A 20,381-nucleotide genomic window follows, 5' to 3' on the forward strand; every position below is an offset into this window, starting at 1 on the left:
GCCACAGACTGCAGTGGAGAACCTATCCATGTGTATATTTAAGGCGGAAGTTGATAGTTTCCTGATCGGTCAGGGTATCAAAGGATATTGCGAGAAGGCAGGTGTATGGGGTTGAGAGGGATCCAGGATCAGCCATGATGAAATGGCAGAGCAGACTCGATAGGTGGAATCATGTTCTCAGCTGTGGCGTGATTCTGGGCAAACCCTGGGTGTTCTCACCTGAGACATGGTTCTCATTGAATGCCTTGGGTTCTCACTTGAGGGATGATTCCAGGAGACACATGGGGAATCTCACCCAAAAAGTGATTCTGGGTGATTCCTGGGTATTCTCATCTGAAGTGTGAATGCAAGGCGTTCTCACCAGACGCATGATTCTGGGTGAATCCCGAGTTTTCTCAGCTGAAGTGTGGTTCTGTGTGAATCCTGGGCAATCTCACTTGAGGTGTGATTCTGGACAAACCCTGGGCGTTCTCACTTCAGACGTGGTTCTGGGTGAATGATGGGCATTCTAACCTGAGGCATGAGTCTGGGTGAAAGCTGGGCATTCTTGCCTGAGGCTTGATTTTGGGCAAACCCTGAGTGTTCTCACCTGAGACATGATTCTGAGTAAATACCGGGAGTACACACCTGGTACATGAGTCTGGATGAATGCTGGGTGTTCTCACCTGAGGTGTAATTCTGTGTGAATCTTGTGTATTAGCAAGCCACAAACTACAGTTCAAGGATGATAAGGGATGATCATTGCCAGGATGTCCTGAATCTTATTACATGTATAATTATTAAAGTTATAAATTAGAAACACAGATGTAGACATTTGTATTTTTGACACCATAAAATGAAGAGCAGGGCAAGGCCACTCTGCCCCTTGAGCCTGCTGTACCCTGGCTGATCCAGCTGTGATTTTAGCACCACTCCTCCTACCCTTCCATACAAATGTCTGTCAGTCTTTGCCTTGATGTTATTAAGCAATTCAAACTTGGAAATCCTTTGAAAGAATTCCAAAGTCTCATGATTTTCCGAGAGGAGATTCCTCCTCTTTTTTCTCTGTCTGAAGTGGATGACTGCTCTCTTGTTCAAATACCTCAGCACAATAGCACTGCTCAGAATTTTATGTTTCAGTAAGGTTACCTCTCATTCCTTCAAACTCCAGAGAGTTTCAGCCCAGCTCGGCTTATAATTAACCTCTCTTCATGCACACTGTAGAGCATAGAACACCCAGCACAGTACAGGCCCTTCAGCCCATCATGTTGTGTTGAATTTTTAACTTACTTTAAGATCAATCTAACCCTTCCCTCTCTACTACCTGTGTGCCTACTTAAGAGTCTCTCATCTAGGGACTCACCACGAATGTATCTGCTTCAACACCATCATGGCAGTGTATTCCAAACACACACCACTCTCTGTGTAAAAACCTACATCTGACCCCCCCCCCCCTTTACCACCATCCCTGACAATGTATTCCAAACACACACCACTCTTGGCCAAAGCAAATTGGAAGGAGATGCTGGCAGGGATGACAGCAGAGCAGCGATAGCGTGTGTTTTGAGGAAAAGTGAGGAAGTTGCAGGATAGATGTATTCCAAAAATGAAGAAATGCTCACATGGCAAAATCGTGCAACCATGGCTCACAATGGAACTCAGAGCGAATGTAAAAGCAAAAGAGAGGGCATACAACGAAGCAAAAAATAGTGTGAAGACAGAGGATTGGAAAGCTTTTAAAACCCTACAGAGAGTAACTAAAAGAATCATTGGGAGGGAAAAGAAGAAATTTGAAAGCAAGCTAGCAAACAATATCAAAGTGGTTACTAAAACCTTTTTCCATGCATGTAAAAATAACAGAGAGATGAAAATGGATGTAGGACTACTAGAAAATGAGACTGGAGAAGTAATAATGAGGGACAAGGAGATGCTGGATGAGCTGAATGAGTATTTTGCAAGACACTAGCAAGGTGCCAGCTGTTGAAGGGTGTGAGGGCAGAGAAGTGGGTGCAGTTACTATTACAAGGAAGAAGGTGCTCAAAAAGCTAAAGACCCAAAGGTTCATAAGTTACCCGGACTTGATGACCAGCACCCTGGCATTCTGAAAGATGTAGCGGTAGAGATTGTGGAGGCATTAGGAATGATCTTTCAAAAATTTTTTGACTCTGGAATGGTGTCAGAGGAGTGGAAATTTGCAAATGTTACTCCACTCTTTAAGAAAGGAGGAAGACAACAGAAAGGAAATTATAGACCAGTTAGCCTGACCTCAGTGGTTGGGAGGATGTTAGAGTCAATTGTTAAGGATGAGGTGATGGAGTACTTGGTGACACAGGACAAGATAGTACAAAGTCAGCATGGTTTCCTTCAGGGAAAATCCTTCCTGACAAACCTGTTGGAATTCTTTGAGGAGATTACAAATAGGATAGATAAAGGGAATGCAGGGGATGTTGTTTATTTTGGACTTTCAGAAGGCCTTTGACAAGGTGCTTACAAAAAGCCCATGGTATTACAGGAAAGTTACAAACATGATTAGAGCATTGGCTAATTGGTAGTAGGCAGCAAGTGGGAAAAAAGGATCGTTTTCTGGTTGGCTGCCGGTGACTAGTGGTGTTCCGCAGGGGTTGGTGTTGGGACCACTTTTTTATGTTGTATATAAATGATTTAGATGATGGAACAGAAACATAGAAAACATAGAAAACCTACAGCACAACACAGGCCCTTCGGCCCACAAAGCTGTGCCGAACATGTTCCTACATTAGAAATTACCTAGGGTTACTCATAGCCCTCTATTTTTCCGTGCTCTATGTACCTGTCCAGGAGTCTCTTAAAAGATCCTATCATATCCGCTTCTACCACTGTCGCCGGCAGCCCATTCCACGGACTCACCTCTCTCTGTGTAAAAAAACTTACCCCTGACATCTCCTCTGTACCTACTTCCAAACACCTTAAAACGGTGCCCTTTTGTGCTAGCCATTTCAGCCCTCGGGAGAAGCCTCTGACTATCCACATGATCAATGCCTCTCATCATCTTATACACCTCTATAGATGAAAAGATGGCTTTGTTGCCAAGTTTGCAGATGATACGAAGATTGGTGGAGGGGCAGGTAATGTTGAGGAAACTGGTAGGCTGCAGAAGGACTTAGACAGATTAGGAGAATGGGCAAAAAGGTGGCAAATGAAATACAATGTTGGAAAATGCACGGTCATGCACTTTGGTAGAAGAAATAAATGTGCAAACTATTTTCTAAATGGGGAGAAAATCCAAAAATCTGAGATGCAAAGGGACTTGGGAGTCCTTGTGCAGAACACCCTGAAGGTTAACTTGCTGACTGAGTCAGTGGTGAGGAAGGCAAATGCCATGTTAGCATTCATTTCAGGCGGTTAAGAATACAAGAGCAGGGATGTGATGCTGAGGCTTTATAAAGCACTGGTGAGGCCTCACCTTGAGTATTGTTAACAGTTCTGGGCTCCTCACCTACGAAAAGATAAGCTGGCTTTGGAAAAGGTTCAGAGTAGGTTCACAAGGATGATTCTGGGAATGAAAGCTTTTTCAGATGAGGAACTTTTGATAGCTCTGGGTCTGTACTCACTGGAATTCAGAAGAATGAGGGGGGACCTTATTGAAATATTTCAAATGTTTAAAGGCACATGGTAGATGTGGAAAGGATATTTCCCATGGTGGGGAAGTCCAGGACAAGAGGGCACAGCCTCAGGATAGAGGGCTGTTCATTTAAAACAGAGATGCAGAGAAATTTCTTTAGCCATATGGTGGTGAATTTGTGGAATTTATTACTCAAGCAGCTGTGGAGGCCAGGTCATGGGTGTAATTAAGACAGAGCTTGATTGGTTCTTGATTGGACACAGCATCAAAGTGGGGCTGAGGAGGGAAAGAAAAAGGATCAGCCATGATTGAATGGCGGATCGGACTGATGGACCAAATGGCCTAGTTCTTCTCCTATGTCTCATGGTCTTATCTAAAGCTCCTTACTTTTAGACTTCATATACTTTGCACTGAAGACAGACATCCTATAGGTCCTTCCTAGTTAGCTGCGTACACACAGGCCAGACCCCAGTGCACTACGATCCGCAGATCCCTAGGTCCTGCACCATTTTGTAATCTCCTGTGTTTAAATGCTAATCTGCTCCTTCATTCCTTCTTTCACAATGAGTAGAGTCCTCGAGACACGCAGCACAGAAGCAGGCCGTTCAGCACAACTGGTCCACGCCAGGCAATGTGTTCCATTTGCCAGTTCTATTCATGTATCTGTGCAAATATATTACAAAAGTTGTTACTGTACCTGCTCCAAATACTTGCTCTGGCAGCTAATTCCACAGAGGTACACTCTTTGTGGTAAAACTTTGCTTACCAAGAAAGTAGACGAAGGGAACGCTGTGGATGTTGTCTACATGGACTTTAGTAAGGCCTTTGACAAGGTCTCACATGGGAGGTTAGTTCAGAAGGTTCTGACACTAGATATCCATGGAGAGGTTGTAAACTGGATTCGAAATTGGCTGCATGGGAGAAGACAGAGAGTTGCAGTGGATGATTGCTTCTCAGACTGGAGGCCTGTAACTAGTGGTGTGCCTCAGGGATCTGTGCTGGGACCATTGTTGTTTGTTGTCTATATCAATGATCTAGATGAAAATGTGGTAAATTGGATCAGCAAGTTTGCCGATGACACTAAGATTGGAGGCGTTGTGGACAGCGAGGAAGGCTTTCAAAGCTTGCAGAGGGATCTGGACCAACTGGAAAAATGGGCCAGAAAATGGCAGATGGAATTTAATGCAGACAAAGGATAAATCAAGGTAGGACATACACAGTAAATGGTAAGGCACTGAGGAGTGCAGAGGAACAAAGAGATCTGGGAGTTCAGATACATAATTCCCTGAAAGTGGCATCACAGGTAGACAGGGTTGTAAAGAAGGCTTTTGGCATCCTGGCATTCATAAATCAAAGTATTGAGTATAGGAGTTGGGATGTTATGGGGAGGTTGTATAAGACATTGGTGAGGCCAAATTTGGAATATTGTGTGCAGTTCTGGTCACCTAACTATAAGAAGGATATCAGTCAGATTGAAAGAGTGCAGAGAAGATTTACTAGGATGTTGCTGGGTCTTCAGGAGTTGAGTTACAGGGAAAGATTCAACAGGTTAGGACTTTATTCTTTGGAGCGTAGAAGAATAAGGGGAAATTTGATAAAGGTTTACAAAATTATGAGGGGTATAGACGGAGTAAATGTGAGTAGGCTCTTTTCACTTTGATTGGGAGAGATAAATACGAGAGGACATGGCTTTAGGGTGAAAGGGGAAAGGTTTAGTCATAGTCATACTTTATTGATCCTGGGGGAAATCGGTTTTCGTTACAGTTGCACCATAAATAATAAATAGTAATAGAACCATAAATAGTTAAATAGTAATATGTAAATTATGCTAGTAAATTATGAAATAAGTCCAGGACCAGCCTATTGGCTCAGGGTGTCTGACCCTCCAAGGGAGGAGTTGTAAAGTTTGATGGCCACAGGCAGGAATGACTTCCTATGACGCTTTGTGCTGCATCTCGGTGGAATGAGTCTCTGACTGAATGTACTCCTGTGCCCACCCAGTACATTATGTAGTGGATGGGACACATTGTCCAAGATGGCATGCAACTTGGACAGCATCCTCTTTTCAGACACCACCATCAGAGAGTCCAGTTCCATCCCCACAACATCACTGGCCTTACGGATGAGTTTGTTGATTTTGTTGGTGTCTGCTACCCTCAGCCTGCTGCCCCAGCACACAACAGCAAACATGATCGCACTGGCCACCACAGACTCGTAGAACATCCTCAGCATCGTCCGGCAGATGTTAAAGGACCGCAGTCTCCTCAGGAAATAGAGACAGCTCTGACCCTTCCTGTAGACAGCCTCAGTGTTCTTTGACCAGTCCAGTTTATTGTCAATTCGTATCCCCAGGTATTTGTAATCCTCCACCACGTCCACACTGACTCCCTGGATGGAAACGGGGTCACCGGTACCTTAGCTCTCCTCAGGTCTACCACCAGCTCCTTAGTCTTTTTCACATTAAGCTGCAGATAATTCTGCTCACACCATGTGACAAAGTTTCCTACCGTAGCCCTGTACTCAACCTTATCTCCCTTGCTGATGCATCCAACTATGGCAGAGTTATCCGAAAACTTCTGAAGATGACAAGACTCTGTGCAGTAGTTGAAGTCCAAGGTGTAAATGGTGAAGAGAAAGGGAGACAAGACAGTCCCCTGTGGAGCCCCAGTGCTGCTGATCACTCTGTTGGACACATTGTGTTGCAAGCACACGTACTGTGGTCTGCCAGTCAGGTAATCAAGAATCCATGATACCAGGGAAGCATCCACCTGCATCGCTGTCAGCTTCTCCCCCAGCAGAGCAGGGTGAATGGTGTTGAACGAACTGGAGAAGTCAAAAAACATGACCCTCACAGTGCTCGCTGGCTTGTCCAGGTGGGCGTAGACACGGTTCAGCAGGTAGACAATGGCATCCTCAACTCCTAGTCGGGGCTGGTAGGTGAACTGGAGGGGATCTAAGTGTGGCCTGACCATAGGCCGCAGCAGCTCCAGAACAAGTCTCTCCAGGGTCTTCATGATGTGGGAGGTCAATGCCACCGGTCTGTAGTCATTGAGGCCGCTGGGGCGTGGCGTCTTCGGCACAGGGATGAGGCAGGACGTCTTCCACAGCACAGGAGCCCTCCGGAGCCTCAGGCTCAGGTTGAAGACATGGCGAAGTGCTCCACATAGCTGAGGGGCACAGGCTTTGAGCACCCTGGCACTGACACCATCCGGTCCTGCAGCCTTGCTTGGGTTGAGACGTTTCAGCTGTCTTCTCACCTGTTCAGCTGTGAAGCCCACCGTGGTGGTTTCGTGTGGGAAAAGGGTATAGTCATGAGAGCAGGGTGAGGACTGTGAGGAGGGGTAGGAGGGGAGAGTTGAATATGTGTTGGTTGGGGGCCAACAACAGATGGCTCATGTGGGGGATGGGCAGGGGTCACAATGTCAAATCTGTTAAAGAACAGGTTAAGTTCATTGGCCCTGTCCACACTGCCTTCCGCTCCTCTGTTCCTAGTTTGCCAGAACCCAGCGATGGTCCTCATCCCCCTCCAGACCTCTCTCATGTTGTTCTGCTGGAGTTTCCACTCAGTTTAGGGGGAACATTAGGGGGAACTTCTTCACTCAGAGAATGGTGGGAGTGTGGAACGAGCTGCCATCTGACGTGGTAAATGCGGGCTCACTCTTAAGTTTTAAGAATAAATTGGATAGATACATGGATGGGAGAGGTCTAGAGGGTTATGGACTGTATACAGGTCAGTGGGACTAGTGGAATAACATTTCAGCACAGACTGGAAGGGCCAAATGGCCTTTTTGCTGTGCTGTAGTGTTCTATGGTTCTATGATCCTCCCTTTCAAGACTATGCCCATCTTTTCCATGCTGAGGGAAGCCTGGTTAGGAATGAACCATTCGTCCATAAGATTTCGGAGTAGAATGCTACCAAAGTGCATAACCGTACACCTCCCAACAACGTATTCCATCCGCCATGCCCTCGCCCATTTTCCTAATCTAAGTCCTTCTGTCGTCTCTCTACTTCCGCAACTCCAACTACAGTGCCTATAAAAGTTATTCACCCCCCCCGCCCCCCGGAAGTTTTCATTTTTATTGTTTTCCAGCATTGAATCACAGTTGATTCAATTTGGCTTTTTTTGACACTGATCAATAGAAAAAGACTATTTTGTGTCAAAGTGAAAACAGATCTCTACAAGGTGATCTAAATTAATTACAAACATAAAATGCAAAATAATTGATTGCATAATATGACACACCAAATCACCTCTGGTGCAGCCAATTGGTTTTAGAAGTCACATAATTAGTTATTAGTTAAATAGAGATCACCCATGTGCAGTCAAGGTGATTCAATTGATTGTGGTAATAATACCCCTGTATCTGGAAGATCAAATTGCCGGTGAGTCAGTATCCTGGCAAAAACTACCTAGGAAGACAAAAAAACACTCCAAACAGCTCTGTGAAAAGGTTATTGAAAAGCACAACTCAGGAAATGGATACAGGAAAATTTTCAAGTCACTGAATATCCCTTGAACAGTTAAGTCAATCATGAAGAAATGGAAAGAATATGGCACAGCTGTAAATCTGCCTGGAGCAGGCCGTCCTCAACTGAGTGACCGTGCAAGAAGGGGACTAGTGAGGGAGGCCACTAAGAGAACTATGACAATCTGGTTGAGTTACAAGCTTCAATGGCGGAGATGGGAGAGACTGCACGTACGACAACTGTTACCCAGGTACTTCACCTGTCGCATCTTTGTGGGTGAGTGTCAAAGAGAAAGCCACTGTTGAAAATTCACATGAAATCTCATTGAGAGTTTGCCAGAAGGGATGTGGGAGACTCTGAGGTCAGCTAGAAGATGGTTCTATGGTCTGACTGAACCAAAATTGAGCTTTTTTGGCCATCAGACTAAATGCTGTTTTGGTGTAAGCTAAATGCTGCACATCATCAAAGACACACCATCCCCACCGTGAAGCGTGGTGGTGGCTGCATCATGCTGTGGGGATGCTTCACTGCAGCAGGCTCTGGAAGGCTTGTAATGGTAGAGGGCAAAATGAATGCAGCAAAATACAAGGAAATCCTGCAGGAAAACCTGATACAGTCTGCAGGAGAACTGCAACTTAGGAGAAGATGTGTTTTCTGTCAAGACAATGACCTCAAGCATAAAGCCAAAGCTACACAGGAATGGGTTAAAACAACAAAGTTAATGTCCTGCAATCTGATCTCAGTGCAAGTGAGAATTTGTGGCTGGCCTTGAAAAGGGTTATTCAGTCATGATCCCCATGCAATCTGACAGATCTTGAACAGTTTTGTAAAGAAGAATGGCGAAAATTGAAGTGTCCAGATGTGCAAAGCTGATAGAGACATCTCAGGTCAATGTCATACAGGCTCTAGATGAACTGAGTGATATAATCAACAGGCATGAAACAGCACATCCTGATGCTGTCCCCATCATTTTGGGGGATGTTAACCAGACCAGCTTGAAAAAGTCACTAAATAATTACCATCAACAAATCATCTGTAGAACCAGAGGGAACAACACCCTGGAGCACTGTTACACCACTGTCAATAGTTCTCATCGTGCTATCCCACACCGTCACTTCAGGAAGTCTGATCACCTGGCTATACTTCTCCCTGCGTGTAGGCAGAGACTGAAGGTTGCAGCACAGTAGTGAGGACCGAAGAGGTATGGACTAGGGAGCCATAGCAGCTTTTACAGGACTGCTTTCTATCAGTGGACTGGACTGTGCTCAGGGAGTCACCTTCGAGCCTGGGTGAGTAGGCCGCAGCTGTTACTGACTTCATTGAAACCCGTGTGGATGAGTGTATGCCTACAAAGACTTACTGTTCATTCCCAAACCAAAATCTGTAAGTGAATTAGGAGGTATGTAGTCTACTGAGGGCTAGATCTGTGGTATTATAAGTCTGGTGATCCACGTCTGTATAAGAAAGCCAGTTATGACTTGGGCTAAAGCTAGGGCTATTTCAAGAGTGAAGAAATAATTCTGGGAGAGCTTGGAGGCAACATCAGATGTGCATCAACTCTGGCAGGGTTTGCAGGACATTACTTCCTACAAAGTGAAACCCAACATCATGAATGGCAGTGATGTTTCACTACCAGACGAGCCCAATGTCTTTTATGCTTTTTGATTTTGTCCACCTTTTGCATTGCAACTCATCCTGTTGACTACAATTTTGCCCTATCAACAGCCTCTCCTCACTACACAGTGCTTCTGTTCATAAACCAGCAACCTCACCTTTAGCACTGTCATTCGTCTTTCCTGTGACTCTCCCTGCATTGAAATATACACAGCTCAGGACACTAGTCGCACCATGCTCAACCTTTTGATTCCTGACTTTGTCTGAGGTCTTACCAACATCTCTCTCCACTAACTGTAGTGACATGCTGGTTCCCATCCCCCTGTAACTCCAGGGATGGGCAATAAATGGTGGCATTACCTGGTAATGCCCACATCCCGTAAATGAATAAAAACTAAATGAAATTTGTAAAATTAGTCAGCTCTATCATGGGTACCAGCCTCCACAAATATACAAGGCATCTTCAAGGAAGTCAGCATCCTTCATTAAGGGTCCCCTCCACCCAGGGCATGCCCTCTTCTCACTGCTGCCATCAGGTAGGAGGTACAGAAGCTGGAAGACACACACTCGCATTAGGGTTCACACACTCGCACTCGATTCAGGAACAGCTTCTTCTCCTCTGCCACCCGATTTCTGAATGGACGTTGAACGGTGAACACTACCTCACTTTTTTTAAAATTTGTGTTACTTTGAACTAGTTATTTTAACTTAACTATAGTAGACATATATTTAATGTAACTCAGTTTTTTCCCTCTATATTTAATTATCATGTATTCTGTTGTACTGCTGCTGTAAAGTTAACAAATTTCACCATATATGCTGGCGATATGGTTTCTGATTCTGATTCCAAAACCTCTACAATTGCTTCAGCCGTCTCTTTCAGAACCCTGGGGTATACAACATCTGGTCCAGGGGACTTATCTACCTTCAGACCTTTCGGTTTCCCAAGAACCTTCTCTTTAGTTATGGTAACTTCACACACTTCATGACCCCTGACACCTGTAAATTCCACCATACTGCTCGTGTCTTCCACAGTGAAGACTGATACAAAATACTTCTTCAGTTCCTCCGCCAGACTCCCATCATGGTCTTTCTACCTTTACAATTCCTTAGCTCTATAACCATGGTTCAACACTCTCTGACCCCTATGTCATTTTCTAATGATTTGATTTAATTTTTTACCAACAGAACAATGCTGCCCCCTCTGCCTTCCTGTCTGTCTTTTTAATATAATGTGTATCCTTGAACATTAAACTCCCAGCTATAATCTTCTTTCAGCCACGGTTCAGTGATGCCTACAACATCGTACCTGCCAATCTGCAACTGTGCTACAAGTTCATCGACATTATTCCATGCACTGGGTGCATTCAAATACAACACCTTCAGTCCTGTATTCACCCTTTCTGATCTTGTCCACCTTTTACTTTGCAATTCATCCTGTTGACTACAATTTTGCCCTTTCAACAGCCTCTCCTCATTGCATATGGCCTCTGTTTGTAAAGCAGCTAACTCATTTTCAGCACCATCATCCTCTTTTCCTACGATACTAATTTCATTGAAATACACGCAGCTCGGGACACAAGTCGCACCATGCTCAGACTTTTGATTCCTAACCTTGTCTGAGGTCTTACCAACATCTCTCTCCACTACCTGTTCTGGCATTCTGGTTCGCATCCCCCTGTAACTCTAGTTTAAACCCCAGCATGCAACATTAACAGACCTTCTCACCATGATATTAGTCCCCCTCCAGTTCAGGTGCAAACCGTCCCTTCTGTACAGGATCCAACTCCCCTGGAAGAGAGCCTAATGATCGAAAAACTTTATACCCTCCTTCCTACACCAACTCCTTAGCCATGTGTTAAACTGTAGAATCTTCCTAGCCCTGGCCTCACTAGCATATGGTACGGGTAGAAATCCTGAGATCACAGCCCTGGGGGTCCTGCCCTTTAACTTAGCACCAACTCCTTGAACTCCCCCCTTAGAACCTCATCACTCACCCTACCCCTGTCATTGGTGTCTGTGACTGCTCACCCTCCCACTTAAGAATGCTGAGGATACCATTCCCGGAATCTCCTTCCCGTCCACAGGACCTCCTGTCTGTTCCTCTATCATCTCCTGATTGCCTCTTCTTCCCCCTTCCCTTCTGAGTCACAGAGGCAGACAGTGCCAGAGACCTGACCATCCTGCCCCCCCACCCCCCAACAGTATGCAGAGTGATATACCTGTTGTTGAGGACGATGGCCCTGGGGTTCTCTACACTGGCTCCTAACCCCTTTCCCCTTCGTGAATGTTACCCATTTTCCATTGTCCTGCACCTTGGGTGTAACTACCTGTCTGTATGTCCAATCTATCACCCCCTCAGCCTCCAGAATTCATCCAGTTCCAGCTCCAACTCCTTAACGTGGAGTGTTAGAAGCTGCAGCTGGATGTACTTCTCGCAGTTGTAGTTGTCAGGGACACTGCAGGTCTCCCTGCATTCACACATTCCACAAGAGGAGCATTCCACGATCCTGCCAGGCATCTCTACTGTCCTCACTGAGCAGATAGAAAGAAGGGAAGGAAAATAAAACTTATCCTTCAGCCTTTCTGAAACCTCGAAGAGCTAAAGCCTCGTGATCATCACACTGACTCTGCCCACTCAGACGATGGCCACTGCGCTTGCCCCAGCCTTCCTTTAATTTGTTCTTGCGAATCAATCCCAAACACCAATTGGCTGCTGGTTAAAGGTCTTTATTCCCTTTTCTACTTGGATGAAATCCCCTCCTCTCAAAACTGGATTGGTTGCTGGGTCAAAACTCGTTTTCACAGGTGCCCCGGAGGGGTTCACAGAGTACGCCCTAGAACAGGCCGGGGATAATCCCCTTAACTCTCTGAGCATTCTGGCATGTCCATCTGTCTTATTGTTGCTTTCCCTCTTCCAGAGGTGGAATTTTCAATGGGGGCACGGCTGGACTGGCGTCTTTTGGCTCCATTTGTTCAACAAGTCATTCTGGAGGAGTAAACCTGGTAAGCTCACATTCTTCCTGTTTTTCCAGTTCCTGGCGTCCCAGCTCTCACCACCCATCCACATTTCCCCTGTTCCTGGGATCTCAGTGCACTCTCCTTGGTCAACTGGTGACCACCCATCCCCCTTTCCTCACTTCCTGGGGTCACAGCATACTCTCCTTGATCAACTGGTGACCACCCATCCCAGTTTCTCCAATTCCTGGGGTCCCAGCATACTCTGCTTGGTCAACTAGTGATCATCCATCGCCGTTTCTCAAGTTTCTGGGGTCCCAGTGTACTCTTCTTGGTAAATTGATTATCACTATTCCCTCTTTCTTCCATTTCCCAGGAGCTTAATGCATTTTCCTTGGTCAGCTAGTGACCACCCATTCTCTGGTTCCTGATGTCCCAGTGAGAAGGTGCAAGTTTTTTTTACACAGAGCACGGAGGCTGCCCGGTTTGGTGCTGGAAGTTGGTTTGATAGTGGTGTTGAGAAGCTGTCAGACAGACACATGAACAGCATGGACTGGGGAATATGGACATTGTGCAGGGAGAAGGGACTTACTTTAATTGTACATTGCAGTCAGCATAGATACTTTATACTTTATTGTCGCCAAACATTTGGTGCTGGAACGTACAATCATTACAATGATATTTGATTCTGCGCTTCGCGCTCCCTGGATTACAAATATTAAATATTAAAAATAGTAAAAATTAGTAAATATTAAACAATTAAATTATAAATCATAAATAGAAAATAGAAAAATGGAAAGTGAGGTAGTGCAAAAAAAACCGAGAGGTAGGTCCGGATATTTGGAGGGTACGGCCCAGATCCGGGCCAGGATCCGTTCAGCAGTCTTATCACAGTTGGAAAGAAGCTGTTCCCAAATCTGGCCGTACGTGTCTTCAAGCTCCTGAGCCTTCTCCCGGAGGGAAGAGGGACGAAAAGTCTGTTGGCTGGGTGGGTCGAGTCCTTGATTATCCTGGCAGCACTGCTCCAACAGCGTGCAGTGTAAAGTGAGTCCACGAATGGAAGATTGGTTTGTGTGATACTGTGGGCCAAACGGCCTGTTCCTGTTCTATATTCTAACTGGAATGAAAGGGATATGGATCATGTGCAGGTAGAAATGATCAGTTTAATTTAGTGAAGCGTTCAGGATGAACATTGTGGACCCAAGGGCCTGGCTGAGTTGTTTTGCTCTATGTTCTTACTGGATACAGGAAATGAGAGGGAGGGGGAGATCAGTGGTAGTTCCTGAGCTAATTATTGAGTTGTCGGGACTGTAATGTGACCAGGCTGAGGTGCTGTTCCCCAAACATGCACTGAGCTTCATCAGAACCACACTAGAGTCAACAGGCACACAGGCAGAGTGGGACGGAGAATTGGTGATCAGCAGCTGGAGGTTCAGCTCACTGGTGAAGACTGAGTGGAAGGAGACTGCATAACTCACAATCTGGAGAAATAGAAATGGTTTGCCCTTCACCAAAATGAATAAATCTCTCAACCGCGTTCTATGTGTCACTGATCTGTGCGCATCCTATGTACTTTCACCAGACCGTGATAGCAGATACGCTGGGGGGAGGGGGTGTTCGCTGTCAGTGGGAGCAACCAACTGTGAAGCTGTTCAGTTAGTTCTCCAGTTTACACAGTTCATTAATTTAACTGGTTTACTGTTAAGTTTACTGTTTATTTAACACGTTTATACAGTTACACAGTTGATTTGGTTTCTGTGACATGAGGGGATGATTTTAGGCAGGGGGTCCCCAACCTTTTTTGCACCGCGGACCGGTTTAATATTGACAATATTCTTGCGGACTGGCAAGTAGGGTTAAACTCACCTCAACATGTCTTTTACAGTTAGGGCTGCCAACTTTCTCACTCCCAAATAAGGGTAGCAGTCAAATCCCAGGAAACTTTACCCCAGGAAAGACTACCATGACCATGAAGCCTTGTGCGCATGCGTGACGTGCCGATTTCCCCCCCCAATCAGTTTTGCCTTCGTCTTCCAGACTATACTGTACATACATTATTTCTACTTTGTATAGACTGTGTATTTATCATATCATTCCTGCTTTTACTATATGTTAGTGTTAGTTATTTTTGGTTTTATGTGTTATTTGGTATGATTTGTTAGGTTATTTTTTGGGTCTGGGAACGCTCAAAAATTTTTCCCATATAAATTAATGGTAATTGCTTCTTCGCTTCACTTCATTTCGGCATGAAAGGTTTCAGAGGAACGCTCTACCTTAGCGGGGGAGATACGGGACAAACCAATTTTGCCCAATATACGGGATGTCCCGGCTAATACGGGACAGTTGGCAACCCTATGTTCAAGTTCAACAGTGCATGACAGGGAATGAGGGAAGGTGCAGCTGACTCGTATCGTTTCCTCGCGGTCCGGCAGCACATGCTTTGCGGCCTGGTACCGGTCCATGGCCTGGTGGTTGGGACCGCTGATTCTAGGGATGTACTTGAGATGTTGTTTGTTTCCCCCCCACCAGGACATTCACTCAAGCTTCCTGGCAATTTCGGCTACCATTTCTCATGAGCTTGGACACAATCTTGGAATCTCTCATGACACAAAGGAACGGAAATGCCAGTGCCCGGGTGAGAGTGCTGGCTGCATCATGGAAGAAGCTGTGGGGTAAGAAGAATCTGGCACGTTGACATGAGCATACTTTAGCGGCCAAGGGAATGAGGGATTATTGGCTTGGCCCAGCGAGTGGACCGTGTGCAGACTGGTCCCACCACAGCCTGGTATGGAAACACAGACGTCCAGGAATGGAACAAGCTACAGAAGGTAGTGGGTATACAGTTCTGTGCCAAAGTCTGGCACATATACTCAGCCAGGTTGCCTAACATGTTTGCATGGTACTGCAGCCCTTGTATGTACAACACTATACTGCTGCCGTTTTAAAAAAAAGTAATTTCATGACACATGTGACTGATGATAAAACTGATTCCGATATGGGTCTCTGCTGAGGACTGAGAGTGGGAAGGGGGCAGGGAGAGTGGAATCATGGTTGGGAAAAGGGGAAGGAAGAGGGGAGAGTGTGAGAAGCTCCAGAGGCACATTCTGTAGTGATAATAGACCAATTGTTTGGAATCAAATGACCTTGCTTAGTGTCTCAGGGCTGGGTGTGTCTACACCCATGCCACCCCCCACCCCGGCACTCCTTCTCTGCCACCTGTCAGCCCCAATCTCTTGCCTTCTCTCTGTATCCCTTTACATTCTGACCCATCGAGAATCCATCAGTCTCTGCCTTAAATATATCTAAAGACTTGATGTCCACAGTTGCCTGTGGCAAAGAATTCCACAGATTCACCATTCCTTGGCTAAAAAATCCCTCCTCATCTCCATTCCAGAAGGACGCCATTCTATTCTGAGGCTTGACCTCTGGTCTCCCACCATCAGAGATGTCCTCTCCATATCCACTCCGTGCACCATTCGACAGGTTTCAATGATGTCACCCCTCATTCTTCTGAATTCTGTTGAATACAGGCCCAGAGTCATCAAATGGTCTTCATATGACGAGCTATTCAATCCTGGAATCATTTTTGTGAACCTTCTTTGAACCATCTCCAGCTTCAGTATATCCTTTATAGGATAAGGGGCCCAAAACTACTCATAATACTCATGTGAGGCCTCACCAGTACTTTATAGTTTTTATATTCTAGTTGTCTTGAAATGATTGCTAATGTCACATTTGCCTTCCTCACCACAGACTCTACCTGCAAATGAACCATTAGGAAATCCTGCACAAGGACTCCCAAGGCCCTTGTGCCTCAGTTTTTTGTATTTTCTCTCCAGTTGGAAAATGGACAACCCTTTCATTTCTTCTAACAAAGTGGAATACCATAACTTCTCAACATTGTATTCCATCTGCCATTTCTTTGCTCATTCTCTTTATTTGTCTGAGTCATTCTGTAGTCTCTCTACTTCCTCAAAACCACCTGCCCCTCCACCTATCTTCGTATCGTCTTCAAACTGAGCAACGATGCCATCAATGCCGTTATCCAAAATATTGACATATAACCTGAAAACAATTGGTCCCCACACAGACCCCAGTGGATCACCACTAGTCAATGGCAGCCAACCAGAAAAGGCTCCCTTTATTACAACTCTTTGCCTCCTGCCAATCAGCCACTGGTTTATCCATGCTAGAATCTTTCTTGTAATACCATGGGCTCATAGCGTGTTCAACTGCCTCTTGTATGTCACCTTGTCAAAGGCCTTCTGAAAATCCAAGTACATGACATCATCTGATTCTCCTTTATCTGCTTGTTATTTCTTCAAAGAATTAACAGATTTGTCAGGCAAGATTTTCCTTTGAAGAAAGCCATGCTGACTGCAACCTGTTTTATCATGGGCCTTCGAGTTCCCTGACATCTCATCCTTAATAATCGAATCCAACAGCTTCCCAACCACTGAGGTCAGACTAACTGGCCAATAGTTTCCTTTCTTCTGCCTCTCCCCCTTCTTGAAGAGTGGAGTGACATTTGCAAATTTTCAGTCTTCCAGAACCATTCCAGAATCTGGTGATTCTTGAATGGACATTACTATGCCTCCATGATTTCTTAAGCCATCTCTTTCAGAACCCTGGGGTGTGCACCATCTGGTCCAGGTGACTTACCTACCTTCAGACTTTTCAGTTTCCCAAAAGCCTTCACTCAGGTAATGGTAACTTCGCACACTTCATGCCCCCAGACACCTGGAACTTCCATCATCCTGCTCGTATCTTCCACATTAAAGACTGATGCAAAATACTTATTCAGTTCATCCGCTATTTCATTGTTCCCCATTACTATCTCTCCAGCATCATTTTCCAGTAATCCAATATCCACTCTCTCCTCTCTTTTATACTTTATTTATTTATTTATTTATTTATTTTTCTGTAATATAATTTTTATTGAGTTTTCAAAAAGAATACATGAAAAGATAAAATCTACCCTCCCCCCTCCCCTTAACCCCCCCCCCCGATATATAGTCCTACCTAAAAAGAAAGAAAGAGAGAAAAAAGAAAAGAACCGCCTGGATGTTGGAAGGTTTCCACATGCTCCATGGGATTCAAAATAAATTTGGTATAATTATTCGTTACTTTCCCCAAGGGACCAAGGTCTTTATCGGAGCACTTAAATATGCCATCCTTTTGTAAATAAGGGCGCCAAATATTCAAAAATGTTACATATTTATCTCTTAAATTATAAGTAATTTTTTCGAGTGGAATAGAACTAGCCATTTCATTATTCCAATGATACATACTTAAATACGAATCAGATTTCCAAGTAACTGCTATAGTCTTCTTAGCTACTGCCAATGCAATTTTTATAAATTCTTTCTGATATTTATTCAATTTAAGTTTCGGTTTTATCCTTCAATATCACCTAATAGAAATAATACAGGGTTATGTGGAAGTTGAGTTGCAGTAATTTGTTCCAATAAGACTCTTAAATTTATCCAAAAGGGTTGAATTTTAAAACAAGACCAAGTAGAATGTAAAAAAGTACCAATTTCTTGATTACACCGAAAGCATTTATCAGATAGATTTGAATTTAATCTATTTATTTTTTGTGGTGTAATATATAATTGGTGTAAAAAAAATTGTACTAATCTAAGTCGAACATTTATTGTATTTGTCATACTGTCAAGACAGAGTCTTGACCAATTTGTTTCATCAATATTAATATTCAAATCTGTTTCCCATTTTTGCTTTGACTTATGGGTTCCTTGTTTAATTGTCTGTTCTTGAATCAAATTATACATACAAGAAATTTTTTTAATTTTTCCTTTTTGAATTAAAATTTCAATTTCATTAGGTTTTGGCAAAAACATTGTTTGACCCAGCTTACCTTTTAAGTAAACCCTTAATTGAAAGTAACAAAAGAAAGTATTATTAGATATTTTATATTTATCCTTTAATTGTTCAAATGACATCAATATACCTCGTTCAAAACAATCTCCTATAAATTTAATCCCTTTTTGGTACCAATTATATAAAAGTTGATTGTCCATTGTAAAAGGAATAAGTCTGTTTTGAAACAAAGGTCTCCTTGCTAATAGAGATTTCTGTGTTTCATTATCAACATTTATCTTATTCCATAAATCAATCAAATGTGTTAATATAGGAGATTCTTTCTTTTCCCGTATCGATTTAGATTCCCATTTATATACAAAATCTTCAGGTCTATTTTCTCCTATCTTATCTAGTTCTATTTTAATCCATGCTGGTTTTTGATCATCGAAGAAAGATGCAATAAATCTAAGTTGATTTGCTTTATAATAGTTTTTAAAGTTTGGAAGTTGTAACCCTCCTAACCCAAATTTACATGTCAATTTTTCCAATGATATTCTTGACATTTTACCTTTCCAAAGAAATTTTCTCACACATTTATTTAACTCTTGAAAAAATTTCTGTGGCAATTGTATTGGTAATGTTTGAAACAAATACTGTAATCTAGGAAATATATTCATTTTTACAACATTGACTCTACCTACTAATGTCATTGGTAGTATTATCCATTTGTCAAAATCTTCTTGAATTTTTTTCAACAGTGGTAAATAATTAAATTTATATAAATTCTTTACATCATTATCAAGTCTTATACCTAAATACTTTATACCATTTACTGGCCATGTAAATTGGGTTACTAATCGACATTGACTATAGTCTCCTTTAGTAAGAGGTAAAATTTCACTTTTATCCCAATTTATTTTGTAACCTGATACCTTCCCATATTCATCCAATCTGGAAGATAATTTATGTAATGAATGTTGTGGGTTTGTTAAATAGATCAAAACATCATCGGCAAAAAGATTAATTTTATATTCCTCCTGATTAACTCTGAAACCCATAATATCTGGATCAATTCTGATTAGTTCTGCTAATGGCTCTATCGCCAGTACAAATAAAGCAGATGATAATGGACAACCTTGTCTAGTTGACCTTTTTAACTGGAATGGTGTTGAAATTTGAGAGTTTGTCACTACTTTAGCCTTAGGGTTAGAATTTAAAGTTTTAATCCAATTTATAAAAGATGTTCCTAACCCATATTTTTCTAATACTTGAAATAAAACATCCCATTCTAATTTATCAAATGCTTTTTCTGCATCCAAAGCTACTACTATACTCTTCTCATCCCTTTTTTGTGCCAAATGAATTATACTGAGTAGCCGGGTTACATTATCTGCCAATTGTCTATTTTTAATAAATCCTGTTTGATCCATATGTATTAATTTTGGTAAATATTTAGATAATCTATTCGATAAAATTTTTGCTATTATTTTATAATTCGTATTCAATAAAGAAATAGGCCTGTATGATGTTGGTTTCATAGGGTCTCTGTCTCTTTTTGGCAATACTATTACAATCGCTGTTGAAAAAGATTCTGGAAGTTTATGTATTTTTTCTGCTTGACGTATTAGTTCCATAAAAAGAGGAAATAATAAATCTTTAAATTTTTTATAAAAGTCAGGTGGAAAACCATCTTCTCCTGGAGATTTATTACTTTGGAGTGATCCTAAAGCTTCTTCAACTTCTTTTAATGTAAAAGGCATATCTAATCCCTTCTGTTCTTCCAAATTCAATTTTGGAAGAGAAATTTGTGATTAAAAACCTTTCTATCTCATTAACATCATTTTGGGATTCTGATTGATATAATTCAGAATATAAATTTTTAAAAGTTTCATTTATTTCAAGAGGTTTATAAGATATTTTATTTGCCCTTGTTCTAAT

The 20,381-nt window shown here is 43.0% G+C and overlaps 1 protein-coding gene across 4 annotated transcripts in view; it reads left to right on the forward strand.

Annotated features, from left to right (window-relative positions):
* LOC134345890 (disintegrin and metalloproteinase domain-containing protein 12-like) overlaps positions 1–20,381 on the forward strand; it is a 221,200-nt gene that overhangs the window by 133,612 nt on the left and 67,207 nt on the right. For all 4 annotated transcript variants that reach the window (XM_063047227.1, XM_063047228.1, XM_063047229.1 and 1 more), the window contains 2 exons: positions 12,584–12,668; positions 15,150–15,292. In XM_063047227.1, the coding sequence (XP_062903297.1) occupies positions 12,584–12,668; positions 15,150–15,292 (228 nt within the window). The remainder of the gene's footprint in view (positions 1–12,583; positions 12,669–15,149; positions 15,293–20,381) is intronic.

This window comes from Mobula hypostoma, chromosome 4, assembly GCF_963921235.1.
Source record: "Mobula hypostoma chromosome 4, sMobHyp1.1, whole genome shotgun sequence".
In the NCBI taxonomy this organism is placed as follows: domain Eukaryota; kingdom Metazoa; phylum Chordata; class Chondrichthyes; order Myliobatiformes; family Myliobatidae; genus Mobula; species Mobula hypostoma.